This window comes from Beta vulgaris, chromosome 4 (assembly GCF_026745355.1).
Source record: "Beta vulgaris subsp. vulgaris cultivar EL10 chromosome 4, EL10.2, whole genome shotgun sequence".
NCBI lineage: Eukaryota > Viridiplantae > Streptophyta > Magnoliopsida > Caryophyllales > Amaranthaceae > Beta > Beta vulgaris.
Genome location: NC_079205.1, coordinates 61453031 through 61468345, shown reverse-complemented (window position 1 = coordinate 61468345; position 15315 = coordinate 61453031). Strand labels below are relative to the sequence as shown.

The following is a 15315-nucleotide window of genomic DNA, read 5'->3' as shown; positions in this document are numbered from 1 at the left end:
GGCTGGGTGCAAGGCTAAACAACCTTGAAGTAAATGGCCCAACATATTGTTAGGATGACGATTCGAATCCTGGACAATGCCCTGTAATTCGGAATGGTACTCCACTGAGTTACCACCTCTCCCTCCGAACGTAGATAATATTACATAAAAAAGAAATATTTTATTTATTTTATAACGAAAGAGGTATGACTCTATCATATCCATCACATTTTCCCCTACTTATCGAGTCTTTCATATTTCATAAAAACGGGCCTTAACTAAACCACATGGGTTGTAATTTGTATTACCCAAACCACAATAACAACATAATCTCTCACATCTATTACAAAGCCCAAAACAATGATAACTAAAAACAATATAACAATAATAAAAAATCACTCAAAAAAACGACAAAACATAAACAAAAGTAGAAAAATATAGTATGAATAACCAGTTTTTCCTACCCCACTTTTGCACATGACAATCCCACACACATCAATACAACATAACAACCATCTTCATCATTCTTCATCTCCCAACTTTACAATTTTTTTTAAAAAAACCATGCCATGTCATCAATCCGTGCCATCATTTCTTCCTTCAATCTCCACCGTCCGATCTCACGCTCCTTAATCATCCCCTAACCGTTAGATCTCTCATTCTCATTTTTTCACCTTAATATAAATATAAATATTCCCCCTCCCCTATATTTCCTCACTCCCTCATTTTCCTCCTCTTTCTCTCTCTTCACTTTCTCTCTCTAACTTTGTCTTAATCTCTCTCATGGCTCTTCAACACTCTTTCCCAGATTACCCTCAGGTATTACCATTTTTTACTCCTTTCCAATTTTCCTTTATTTTTTTTTGTAGTTTTTAATTTAAATGCTAATTTATAAAACCTATCTGTAACGAAATACTAGTAACATTTGGATATTATCTGTAACGAATTACTAGTAACATTTGGATATTATTTGCGAGAGCAAGCTAGTAATTTGTTACGGAGGAAGTATTTTTTTTAATCGGGGTAATATAATTAATGTTAGCTACTAATTAGTTACGAAGGGAGTATTTTTTTTTTAATGAAATGATTTTTTTTTTTGATGATGTGTAGATGATAATGGGTGCAATTGAGGAGTTAAATGAGAAAGAAGGGTCAAGTAAAGAAGCAATAATAGAGTTTATAGAGTCAAACTACTCAGATCTACCACCATCACATGCGACGCACGTGAGTCATACACTTGAGAAACTGAAACAAACAGGTCAACTACTGATGTTGAAGGATGATACATACATCTTGAAACCACATCATGATGATGATGTTGATGTTGATGATGATGGCCATGATGGTGAAGATGATGATGATGATGTAGAAGTGGGCCCAACAAATAATAATGGGCTTTCATTACCTATGAAGAGAGGACGTGGACGTCCACCAAAGCCCAAAGTTGCTTTACCACCTGGAGTGGTCCCACCACCAGCTAGGCCCAGAGGAAGGCCTCCTAAAGCTAGAGATGATTCACTTGGGCCTTCGGCCCGGCCCATTAAGGCAGTTTCTAGTGGGAGGCCACGTGGCAGGCCTAAGAAGAATCCTGGTGTTGAAGGTGGTGCAAGTGTTGTGGGGCCTACTACTGGTGTTAAGAGAGGAAGAGGTCGTCCTAAGAAGACTTGAGATTTGTGTAGTTTGTTTTAATTGGAAGGGTAGGATTGTAAATTCATGTGATGAGATGTTAGAAAAATGATGATGTTGTTTAGTTTGTTAACTTTGCCTTTTAAAAAAAAAAGTAAAAGAGAGAGAAAAAAAAAGGCTGAAAATTAAGTTGTTTAGAGCAACATTTTAATATTTTTTTTTAAAGTTTGCTTTTTTAACTTGTTTTTTTAATTGAGATTTTTTAACTTTAGTTTTTCATTGGTTAGGGAATTTCAAAAAATAGGATAAAAAGGAGAAAAAGGAAAAAAAAAAGATGGGAATTTTAAGGCATGCTTATAGAAGCTTTAAGTAGAGTAGAGAGTAGGTGGGTCCTTTTGTTTTTAGGTTTTTTTTTAAATTGTAGAGTAATATTATTGTTATGCATTGATGTGATATATAAAAAAGGACATTGGATTGCATATGGCTCGATTATGATTGGTTGAATGTCTTTAATTTATGAGAATAGTTAAATATTCACTTGTATGGTATCTAAATGTAAAATAGAGAATAGATGTTTTTTTTTTATAATCAAGGTAGTACTATTTTCATTTTATTCAAAAGTAAGAAGAAGACGTTTTAATTGGTCTAGAAGACTAGAATCTTGTCCAGGTCAATTCGGTCCGAATTTGTAGGCAAGGTTTTTGGGGAGTTGGGAGTATGGGAGAATGGTGAGGGGAAATCCCATCTCCAAAGTGTTTTTAATGGAGTTTGATTTCACAATCGTAATGTTTTCATCTTTTTATAGTTGCTACTGTCTATTTGTAGTCCTTATTCATATAAGGAAAAACATAGTTATTCATGATTTTGTTTGATTTCTTACAAGTCAGGATATTATCGCTTGAAATTGTATCTCGAAATTTATAACTACAAAAAGATGGCACGAGTGAAATGTAATGAATTTCTTCTTATTAGTTTTGTTAAGATAGATGAAAGGGAAAAGGTTCACGTTATTATTAACATCAAGGACGATATTTATAATACATCATATAAAACTTAATTTAAGTAATATTAGAAAAATATATTCTAAACTAAATATAATGCTAATAATATACTTACCTAATATCATAAGGAAATTATACTCGTTTACTTATTAATCTAGACTTCTAATATAATATACTTACCATAACTCTAATAAGTTTTGACATTTGTTTTATTTCAGTATTTATAATATAATTGTGACAATTAAGAAATTGACAAATCTATGCATAATAATTTAACATGTTTGAAGAGATTGTCAAATTTGTTCAAATGCTACTATTTTCTCCGTCTTTAGTTTGATTTCAAATTTTCATAATATTTCCTCTGTTTTTTTTTTATTATTATTATTATTCTCACTTAAAATCTTGACACTATTCATAATTAGAGAGAATCTTCTTAATTTTAGAAAAAAAACAGAAGAGTACGTGTTAAATTCTACGCATAGTTTATAATTAGAAGAATGTAGTTAAGATTAATGAGATTTGGAGGATGTTTGAAGAAATAACAATTTAGTAATTTACAATGATATTGTTGCTTGACTTGATAATTTAGGATGATGAGTGCGACATAGAACGACAAAATTCTTTTTCTCTCCACCGCAATTTGTGACATTCCAGTTAGGCTTAAAATCAGTGTAGTTATAATCAAAGTAATTATTCTTTGATCCCCACATGCTTTATTTGTTTTCGTATAAAAGGCTTTGTTTGGTTCATTATAGAGGAATAAGAATTTCCAACTCAAATCATAGATTTGTGAAAAATGATAAGAAGTAAGATCATCAAGTTTGTTCAATTGCACACACTATGATTAAGCTACTAAAACTAGTAGATGCAATTTTGAATATGTGATTTATTTTGTTGTTGGTGATCACCTTAGAATTGGTGAAAATAACCATAAAAGAAACTTGTAGTATCTAGATACTTCAATGATCAATTGGTCACGTAATATGACACACACTTGATTTGAAAACCCAATTCAATCAATTTTATTGCTAAATTTCGATGTATAAAAGGATCGCAAAGTCTTATAAACGACCGTCTCACGTTAACACTAACGTGAGACGAGTCTGTTTTTCCTTTAAGTCTTAGCCTCGATCTTCATTTATGGTTTTATGGTTGATAATTGTAATTCTGGACATTAGTTAATGTTTTCTGATAAATAGTTATGATATTTGGGTATTTGGTTGTTATTGTTTTTTAACAGAAAACGCACAAAACTCAGATTATCTCATGCAATTTCACCATCTTGAATCTCACCAATGGCGAAAATGTTGAAGAAATTTCAAGACTTCTCAAACACAACAACTTGGAAATTTTAATGGGTTCTTCAAAAATCACTAAATAGCTAAACCCATATATTATTCAATCTGTTCTTCATCACAATCAGTTTTTTGATCGAACTAAACTTTTGGGTTTCTTCAACTGATCACATTCTCAATTGGGTATCCATCAATATTTGTTTTCTTTCTCAATTTTGGTTGTTCTTCTTTGATATAGTGATCAATGTTTGTAAGAAAAAGGGTTTTTTGATTGAAGCTGCTAATGTGTTTTTGTGTGTTAAAGATGGTGATTTTTGCCCTAGTTTGGTTTGTTGCAATTCTCTGTTGTCTGACTTATTGAAGAAGAGCATGATGGGTTTGTTTTGGAGGGTTTATGATAGAATTAGTGCATTAGTTTTTTTGAGAAAGACATAATTATTTATGCGTGATTTTGAAGTTACGGCCAATACTATGCATTATAATTTGATTTTTATGATACAACTAATTTACTTCAACGCTTAACTAATATATACTTCAGCGTTTAACTAATATACTCCAACAACTAACTAATATACTCCAGCGACTAACTGATATACTTCAGCGACTCACTGATTCTTCTAGAATTAATTTAAGGCTAGCATAACTATTAGGTGCAAACGCTTAACTAATTCTACTGCTGGTTTGATGCACACGCGTGATGTCATGTGACATCAGCGGTCTCACGTTAACACTAAAGTGAGATCATCTCTCCAAAAATAGACTCTGAAAGGATTGTATGTTTAGTGGTAGATCCAAAAAGTACGAAATGAGGTATGAATACAAGTTAAAATGGAGTATTTTGTAATCGTGAACTACGTAATAGATACATCATAAGCTAAAACGTCATAATTAAACAATTTCGTTGACATAACTGAACTATATGTCAATTGTTAACTGATTCTTAGTGTTAAGGGTTACACATTTTCTAATTATACCACTAAATAACTCTAAGAAATTACTTTCCTATATATATAAGGCACTTTTGTTTAATTTAATAAGGACAATTAATTTGACATGTGAGTTGGAGATATTTTGAAAATGTTGATATAGCCATATAATTACGGAAACAAAATTAACTAAAAGGAAATATATTACCTGGAAAAAATTATTCTAATTTCTAAATTGATAAAGAAGAGAATTTAACATTGAAAGAAGTCGAATGTCATATATTTACTCCGTCATAAAATAAGAGATACATTTTTCTCTTTTATATGAAACCTTTTTGAAAGAAGTGCGTCACTTATTTTATGACGAAAAACTTACTCATAAGAGTATTAGGCAATATCAAAAGCCTCCTTCATAATACTTTTATAGACTATCTTTTCCTTAAGAAAAACAAAGCCTCCTTTACTAGCATAGATTTCATATGAGTATTAGGCAATATGAAAAGCCTCTTTTACTAGCATAGTCAGCCCAAAGGAAAATAGTCCAAAAATACGTTTCCGTATTAACACAGTCCATGAAAAAAATGTCCAAAATGGACTTGATTTTATATATCTTTATATAGTAAAAAACTTATATGAACTTTTTTTTTTTAGGGAAAAGAGATGTGCAAACTTATATGAATTTGGTATACGTTATATTAGTGTGGAACTAATAGTACTTCATGTGATTTATGAAGAAAAGGGTCATTATATAAAAAAATAGATATAAAAGATGAGTGGATATATAGATTGTAAAGTTTGACTATTTGAAAAGAAAGGTTACTATGTCACAAAGTGAAAATTTCATTATGATAAACTAACGTGAAAAACAGTGACTATATAAAAAAAGTGATCATGATATAGTAGATAGTAACTGCATAGTATAACTTAAGATTTTAAAAGGTTACTATATGCAAAAAGAAGTCACCAGGTCCATGCAAAACTAACTCATTTATATCTTAATAGTTTTTTTTTTTCAAAATTGTGCAATTATACCCCTTGTACAGTTGTACTACTCATTTACCCGCAATTGGGTGAGATTGTAATACTTTCACTTTCAAGTTATGTTCCCGCAACAAGTAAATTCTGTTTTCCAATCCAACTCTAATGCAATTTAAGGGTGGAGCTAAGTACGTACATCACGTACAATAAAATAACAGAAAATACATTGTATAAAATTTAATCCCGTGATCATAAATATATATACTAAAGTAATATTTTCACTTTCAAGTTATGTTCCTGCAACAAGTAAATTCTGTTTTCCAATCCAACTCTAATGCAATTTAAGGGTAGAGCTAAGTACTTACATCACGTACAATAAAATAACAGAAAATGCGTTGTATAAAATTTAATCCCGTGATCACAAATATATATACTAAAGTCTTGTTTACTAAATTAAGTGATACTTAATGTTATCATTTTAAAGTTTATATAAAAGGTATAATTACTCGGGACATATAACCCGTACCTAAAAAGTAGTTTTGCTTCAAAACTTGAACAACAAAAAAAATAAAAATAAGCAGTCCAGGTTGCAGATTTTGGGCCGACCCATTATGTAAATAAAAATAAGCAGTCCAGGTTGCAGATTTTGGGCCGACCCATTAGTATCATATGCAAACGAAAGTATGCGAATTCTCGGATCATAACGGGGCCCAATAAATATACATCAAAATTTATAAAAAAAATTCGACTCTGCTGGGGATCGAACCCAGAATCTCTGGTTCCGTAGACCAGCGCCTTATCCATTGGGCCACAGAGTCACTTGCTGATCTCTTCAGTAGTTAAAGTATTCTTGAAGTCATTCAGCTCAAATGTTATGTATAACAATTGTGAAGTCATTGTTTTTTATTGGTTGATTATGAAATGTTAAATTTAATTTTAGTTTAAAGAATGGTGGTCCATTTAATAATAATAGATATCAATAGAAAAATAGTTATACAATTTTTTTTGGTGTAGAGAGAGATACAAGAATAAATAACATAAATGAAATTTAATACAAAGTCTTGCGTACCACTTACAAAATTCTAACCAATTAAGTTGTGTTTGATTCACTCTTAAAAAATCCTTACCTACAACTTATCATTCTCTTATGTTGTTTAGTAATACAATAATCTATAATTTATCTATTAGTCTCAAAGAGTAAGTTCTTTTTTGTATGTGCATGAACATGTCTAGATTACCAAGTTCTTATCTTAGTTTGACTCTGAATTAAGGTAAAACAAACACATTGAGGTGCCAAAACATCACCACCCTTCTAGGTAGAACTAGCTAGAAATGGCAATTGGATAGGCCAGATGCATATACTCCTTGCCTCCCCCATATCCAGGACCAGATGTAGCAAAAAGTTGTATATATACACTTACTATTCACGGTAGGTGCAAATCATCCATTTATAATTTCATATTTTGATATGCATACACATTGGTACAACACAAATTTTTGGGTGTAACTGTTACACCATAATTTAACGTGTAACAATTTGCAAAGCACCATTTCTTTTGTAAAAAATCCTCAAATGACATGAAACACATGTCAAAATAAACTATTCAAAATGTATCTTATACACTCGAATATATGTAAAATTATATCCTCTCACATCTAGAGGTGAGTAGCATATTTGAGGAAAAACAAATGAAAAGGGAGTATCTTGCACCTATATAATGAAAATTGTACAGGTTAGTCCATACCTCATTTACCGAGAAAGGCTTGGTAACCAACTGTTTGAGTCTAAAAAAGACTCAAACACCCAAAAAAAAAACACATTGGTACCATTATAACCTGACATTGGTATCAAATTGTTATCAGGACTGGTACCAAGGTATCAATATTTTCAGAGAATGGTACCATTATAACCTAGCATTGGTACCAAACAAATCCTTGCCACACGCGCGTGAATTCTTCCAACGCATAAAATGACCAAATTACCCCTGTTTGAGTCTCCTAAGAGACTCAAACTGTTGGACGCCTAGACAAGCTCCTCATTTACCACGTTTAAAAAATTAATGATTTGTGTTTGTACTTTGGTATTTGATGTAACTAAGACTTGGAATGGAGAGATGTAGTTAGTCTGAGAAAGTGAGCATTAATTAGTGTGTCATTAATAAGTTCATTTTCCCCCTATGATTAAGAAAAAAAGTCGGGGGAATTGGGAAGCCTAGCCCCACGCCGGACTAGGAGGGGACAGGTAATACTCAACCTGCAGCTAAAAACACCCTAAACTTCTCCCAACTTGTAAGCCCACAACTCTTTCTTCTTTACTCTACCAACAACATTAACATCTACTATTATGTATATATGATATTGATATAATATTATAGTAGAGATGATCAACAGTACGGACCAATCCAGTCCAACCCATTTCGTGGATGGGTCCGCAAAAAGCCCGGTCCAACCCAGCTTGGACCGTGAGAAACAAACAAGAACAACATTAGCTGCAAATTGGTGGGTGGGTCAGATTTCTTGAGTCCAGCCCACTAAAGTCTAAAGCCCGCTACTAAACCTCCCAACTCGGACCACGAAATCGGTCCAGCGCAACCCATGAACTGCACCAGCCCAGTCCAAGTAAATATTGAACCAAATTTTGTTTATTTTAATCAAATTATATATATTTTAATCAGATTGCATATATTATTATTCAATCAAATTTAAAAATAATAAAATTATTCATTAATATTAATAATTGTATATATTTTAATTCATTTTGTAACAATAATGAATAATTTCAATGATTAAATAATTATGAAAAAAATATTCTCATGCCGGCCCGCCAGCCGGTCCAGGCCCAGACCCACGAACCGCTTCCCGAACAGTAAAAACAGTAACAGACTGGTGTGGACCAAGATATTTCAGCCAGCGGACCAACCTACACAACCCATGAATTTCAGTCAGCGGATCGTGAAATCTTAGCACACCCGCTACGGCCCACGGCCCGGCCAACCCGCACAAGTGGCCATCATTGGAAGGCTCAAATAAAAATATAAATTACCTCCATTCTTTTGTAGTAGTACATCTCTAGTGTTTTTGCTTCAAATAATTCTTTTTATAACCTACATTATTTTTTTTTCTTTTATCAATAACAATTCATTGGTTAGTCGCATGTGAATGATATCGACAATAATAGTGAATTTGAATGTGATTTTTGAAATACACTCTCATGACAATTCATGGTAATGTGACGAATGATTTATATTATTTCTCAATACCATCTCTAAAATGATCATGAATGATTATAAGATTTTGTATACAAAAAGAGGTATTTTTGGATCTGAAACCTTTACAAAAACCTAATTTGTCTTGCAAATAGATTTTACTAATCAACACCATTTTCAGGACAGAGTGTTATTCACTACATACCTCTTCAAGATTTCACCTTAATCGTCGTTTTTTAACAAAGATTTGTCATTCACAAATATGTCTTAACTTAGACAATACAACCAAACCAACAATTAAACACACTAACATATCACCAATTACCAATTGCTAAACTTAATACACTTTCATCATTCTTAATGGTTCAATTCTTATAACTTAATACACTTTCATCATTCTAAAAACAATCAATCTACCCTATACAATTTTAAACTAAACACACTCCAAACCCCATAGAATTCATAACACATAGAAGTAGCTAGTATAACATATGATGATCAATTACATGCACAAATGATAATAATAGTACATGAAAAATTAAATGCATACATCATATCACACACACAACTATAATCTCTCTTTTATCACTGATGGTACCCACATCCATGAACAAACCCATCATCATCATCATTAAATATTTTTGTCATCCATACCACATCCTTCTGCTATGCCCTAACAATAGCTGTCTACATTATTCACTCACTCACTCACTCACTATAAATCTTCTCTTCACTTTCTCCGCGCCTCCTTAGCCTTTGCTCTTGGGGGTGCTACATACTACAGACTACACCCATCTATCAATATTCCTTCCCCTTTTTTTTCTCCTCTTCTTTCTCTCTCTACAATCTCCAAACACCCCCTCTTTCTCTCTCTAGAATTACATACATATCGTACATCATCATCATCATCATCATCATCATATTCATTACCATCACCATCATCATCATCTTTTTCTTTGCAAAGTTTTCCGGTGAGTAAGATAATTTCACGGCGAAGAAATTGCAAGCTGCGTTTTTTATGCACCAAACAAACCCCACAAACTTGCATGATCCCCTCTCTTTCCTCTTTTTTATTTATATATTTATTTTACATTTTTTATCCAACTACAAAAAAAACCTAAAAAAGCTTGTGTCTTGTTAGCTAATTTAAGGTGGGATTTCTTTCGGTTGTTAGTTTAATCCGTTTAGTAACTAGGTCTAATTTTATATTAAAATTAGACCGTCTCTTTTAATGATTTTTGTATTGTTATTATTTTTAACATTTTTCAAAAAAAAAAAATGATTTTGGAAGGGTCTTTTTCTTCATAGTTTTCATCAACAACATGGAAATCGAGGTTGAAAAAAAGGAGGAAAATTTAAATAATAATATTTTAAAAAAGGTTTGACCGAATGAATCGAGAAAAATCCATCATAATACTAATTTTCATTTCACATTTAAGATAGAAAATATAATAAAAATTATAGTAAGTACTATATATTTTCAATCCCAAGGAAGAATAAGAGAATTAGTAAGAAGATCACAACTCCCATAGTCAAAAGAGTGTGATAAAGATTTCTCTTTGTTAGGACCTTAATTATACTATACTAAAGTACACTATACAACTTTGTTTAATTATTATAATTATTGCTACTTTCACTCTTACTTATATTTAACAACTTCTATAGTACTCCATTAGTAAGTAAGTACTACGTACCATTTTATAAGCAAAGGAGAATTATATAGTTGTGTATAATAATATATGATCCCAAGAACATATATTATACTTTATATGATCTCTTCTCTTCATAAAAAGTCTAAAACTCTTAGCTTTTTACAGGTCAAATTTATGAGAATTAGCAAGTGTAAGAGAGTATTATTAGTATATATACACATAAATTGATTACATCTATGAATTTCAAGCAAGATCTCGTTTGTCACATTTCTTTACTTTGAAATTGATGTAAATCTCTCTTACCTTTTACTTTCCTTACACGAGATCCAAACACATCCCTTTAGCTCATTAGCTTCATTCAACCTTCTTTCTCTATGGTATTTTTCTCTCATATAATTTACGCGTTTTGTTACTGATAGAGTATAAATTTATTCCTGGGACCTCAATCATCAGTTTGAGTTGGTCCTTTGACAGTTACATTACAAGAAACAGTACTTATTTTTCGCGACTAAAGTTTTACTTGTCGCATAAATTTGCTTATTTCTTTTAGTGTTCGTGTTTGTGTTAGTGTTCGTGTTTGTGTTAGTGTTCGTGTTCATATTATTTCTAGAAAAAAAGGGCATGGACAAATAATTAATTTTTGTATGTGTGAGTTTATTTTTGGGAAGTTGAATAAAAAGTGTAATGGTATAATTTGTTGACTTTGGGTTTGACAGTTCAAATCTGGTGAAAGCTGCTGATCGATCATACAAAAAAACAGCTACTTTGTTTAGCTCTAGCTGTTGCTGAAGAAAGAGTTCCAAAAACAAGAAAAATCCTCTTCTTACATCAAATCTTCTTTTAAAAGGTAGATCTTCTTCTTAATTCTTCTTCAACTCTTTCTTCTTTTTCAGTACTATATGTATACATACATATATATACTCCTACTTCATTAAATACTATTCTTTCTCTTTATCTTTTTCAGTCTGTCTGAAGGATTAAATTTCACAAGAATCAAATTACAAACTGCAAGATATGGCATCGTCGTCGAATTCGCCGTGTGCGGCGTGCAAGTTTCTAAGGAGAAAGTGTCAACCAGAATGTGTTTTTGCACCATACTTCCCACCAGACCAACCTCAAAAGTTCGCAAACGTGCATAAAGTGTTTGGTGCTAGCAACGTGACCAAACTTCTTAACGAGCTCCACCCTCACCAGAGGGAAGACGCCGTAAACTCATTAGCTTACGAGGCAGACATGCGTCTTCGAGATCCAGTCTACGGCTGTGTAGGAGTCATTTCATTACTGCAACATCAACTTCGTCAGCTACAAATGGACTTATCATGTGCTCGTACTGAGCTATCTAAGTACCAAAACTTCACATTCCCTACCCCCGCTACAAATAATTGTAGCGGAGGTGGGATTTTAGCGGCTTCTGCTGTGGCGAGCACTGCTTCCGCCACAGCAGAAGCCGCTCACCACCACCATCATCATCCCCAGTCTCTAGGGATTGGACTACTGGGGATTGGTGGTGGTTTAACTGGTGCGGCGAGAGACCAACAACAACTGTACTCGCCGCACCAGTTTTTCCCTAACCATCACCAAACTGGTGTTGGTTTAGGGATAAATACTTTAAGAGGGTTTGATATGGCGGCTGGTGGTAGTGGTAATAACCATGGCTATGACACTGGACTTCTTGCTATGAATATGAATGTATCTGCTGCTGCTGGTATAGGCCAGCTAACTCAGCTTCATCAACAGCCTACTGCTAGGGCTGCCGGAGGGGATGACCGCCGGAGTATTGATCCGTCTTAATCTACATAAACATTTTCTCCATTTTCATGTCATGGCTCCTTGCAAACCCTACCACAGGTAATCTTATTACCTAGCTTCTCATAAAATATACTACCTCTGTTTTATTTTTAGTTGCAACGATTAGACATAAAATGTGAGTAGAACCTTAGTAAGTCTGTTTCAGATTAAGAAGTCCTGGCTAAAAACCTTAGGACAAATTCGTCTCGTTATATCAATATCTAAGTTATATATGTTTCTAATAAAAAGAATGATGAGGGACGGAAGGAATACTATATTGTTTCGATTTATTTTCAAATATGTCTTTATATTTCAATTTTGTTTAGGGATTTCTAATTAGTTCATGTTTATACCTAGCTATGAAGCTATGAGTTATTTATTGTATCGTGGAAAAAAAATGGTAATGAAAATTTTTATAACATTTAGGTCTTGGAATTATAAAAGTGTAATGATAAATGTGGAGAATTTCATAAAATATGAAGTCTTTAATTTAGTCTTTCCCTCCACCCTTATTTCTCTATCTTTTTCCTAACCCATAGTTATTATCACATGGTGTGTCTAATACAATTACTCAAGAAATAGTAATAAAATCATATACTCATATTCAACAATTATGATACAGTGATATGTAAATAAACACTATTATTATTACTAACCAATAGTGATATCTGAAACATTTGTGGCTTGATACAGTAAGAGATTCAGGATAGTGTGCAGTGGATGTTTTGCTACAAATACATATAAGGTCAGGTGCAATAATTATAGTATTGCGAGAAAAATACTGTATGTTTGTTCTTCATTTTGACTTAAATAGGGAAAATTTAACTTATAAAAATTAAATCCACTGAACCATTATCAATTTGTAGTAAATAATTATAGTTTAGGGGGATTTTTGATTTTATAATAATCACCGAATTTCGGATTACTAATACTTAATCTTCTACTAGTATTAAGAAGTGTACGTTGTGCAAATAATAGCCTTGGGTTAATTATGATAGAAATATCATGAATTGAAATTTATGATAAAATTACGCGTTATTTTAGTACTATTAGATGATTAGAAATAGTATTTCTATTAATATGTTTTATTCCCAACTATAATTGATCAAATATTTGTGCATAAAAAGACATTAATTTGTATGTTGATTATAAACTTGTACAATTGTACTCTTAGAAAAGAACAAGTACTAGCGCACAAGTTAGGGTTACAAAATGTTGAAGTGGTGTGAAAGTGAATCATTAGTGTTTTGAAAAGACATATTGAAAGAAAAAACAGTAGCTAGGAAGAATTAGAACAATTAGATGAAGAAAAGTCCATAATAATTTACGGATGATGAGGTCATGGTATAACTTATAAGTGTCCTTTTTACTGACATTACTAATATTAGGCAGCAAATATTGCGCTCAACCACGTAAAAATAAAAACATCTCAATACACATATGATATTGTACTTTCCTTTTTGCATCTTTGGTGTGTGCTTTTTGTCATTTGGTCACTAGCTAGTGTTCTTATTTGTTGTTTCCCATTATTTTTGGAGAAATTATTTGCTAATTGAAAAGTGGAGGAAAATGATACTCCATAAGATACACAATAGCAATTTTAAGTAGCTTTTGTTATGATTAAAGGAAATAGAATGGAAAGGATTTGGATAAGAAGTGGAAATGGAAATAATAATTGTTATCTTTAATAGTTGTTTGGTGTTCTAGTGAAAACAATTGAGAGGTTTATTATTGAGAAAGGAAACGTGATTTGCTTCTACTAGCTTGATAAGGATAACAAATGGTTGGCGGAGGGATTGTGTTTTCCTTCGGAAACGATATTTGTTAGTTAACACTCATCCCAAACAATTAGAAATGAAAAAGCTTATTTGAATCCGTTTCCTATATCAAGTTTTTCTATATCAAACACCCTCTAATGTATCTTCTACCTTTTTAAAAGTGCATTATATCACGGGTGTAATTGTGAAACTCTTAAGCCCCTTCGAAATAAAGGGAATTCGAACAAATTGTGAATGAATAATTTTTTTAATGGTTTTTAATTAATCGAGATTGAATTGCTTTGACAATATCAGATATTATGGTGCGATTATTCTTACGTTAATTTATCTTTTCCTAAATTAAGGTACTAATATAGTTTTAATGGAGTTTAATAAGCTTGATCAGTTCTTTATATCTTGAAGTAATGATTGTAATTTTTCTTGTGTTATGCAGGTTTGTACAACTTGGAAAACCTAGGAGAATTCAATATCTTGAGATGAGAGATTGAAAAACCTAGCAACATAAAACTAAAGCGAGACAAAAGAAAGAGGAAGTTGTCCTCATATATCTTAATTATTAACATCTTTACATCAAATTTTTTTGCCATATATGTGTATCTATTATCTGTTTAAGAATTCGAAATTATGTCATATGTTATGGGACAAATACATGTGTTCTAGTGTATTAGTCTTGTCATTTTGCCCACAATTTCTTCATGGTCCTCTTTAATTAATTGTCTCACCCACAATTGGAGCTGTGTTTTTTATAGGAATTCTCTATTTAGTATAGCTAGCAAGATAGGTTAAAGCTTGAAAAGATCAACAATCAATATATTGTCTGATTTTTTGAATCCCTTGTTATGAGAGTACTTTTTATTTCCCCATTTAGATTGTAGTTCAACATTGAAAATAACATACATATGTAATATCCCTATTATGATAATCACTACTCAAATAATTTTGACAAGGATCAAGGCTCTAACCTAATTAAGGCGGGTTGATATAGACCTTAATCTAAGACTTCACTTGGCTATACGGAAAATATTTACCATGAAAAACATTTTCAAAGAAATATACGATTATAAATTAGTCTTTCTATTGTTGGGT

At 32.0% G+C, this 15315-nt stretch overlaps 2 protein-coding genes and 1 non-coding gene across 5 annotated transcripts; 2 read left to right on the top strand and 1 right to left on the bottom strand.

Moving 5' to 3' along the window:
- The first annotated feature begins 677 nt into the window (after window positions 1-677).
- LOC104890155 (HMG-Y-related protein A) lies at window positions 678-2084 on the top strand. The gene is made up of 2 exons (XM_010675540.3): window positions 678-798; window positions 1090-2084. Exons 1-2 carry the CDS (start codon window positions 763-765, stop codon window positions 1645-1647), a joined length of 594 nt encoding a protein of 197 aa, XP_010673842.2. The 5' UTR covers window positions 678-762; the 3' UTR covers window positions 1648-2084.
- A 4466-nt stretch (window positions 2085-6550) lies between these two features.
- TRNAR-ACG (transfer RNA arginine (anticodon ACG)) lies at window positions 6551-6623 on the bottom strand. Its single transcript has one exon. It is a non-coding gene; the product is annotated as a tRNA-Arg (tRNA).
- Window positions 6624-9717: 3094 nt separating this feature from the next.
- Window positions 9718-15059, top strand: LOC104890156 (protein ASYMMETRIC LEAVES 2). Of its 3 annotated transcripts, XM_048643635.1 has the most exons (5): window positions 9718-9982; window positions 11380-11510; window positions 11628-12511; window positions 13145-13196; window positions 14663-15059. In XM_048643635.1, exon 3 carries the CDS (start codon window positions 11678-11680, stop codon window positions 12452-12454), a length of 777 nt encoding a protein of 258 aa, XP_048499592.1. In that variant the 5' UTR covers window positions 9718-9982; window positions 11380-11510; window positions 11628-11677; the 3' UTR covers window positions 12455-12511; window positions 13145-13196; window positions 14663-15059. The 3 variants fall into 3 exon arrangements, with proteins under 3 accessions (XP_048499592.1, XP_019104348.2, XP_010673843.2); XM_019248803.2 differs by lacking the exon at window positions 13145-13196; XM_010675541.4 differs by lacking the exons at window positions 9718-9982; window positions 13145-13196 and adding an exon at window positions 10795-11040.
- Window positions 15060-15315: the final 256 nt, after the last annotated feature.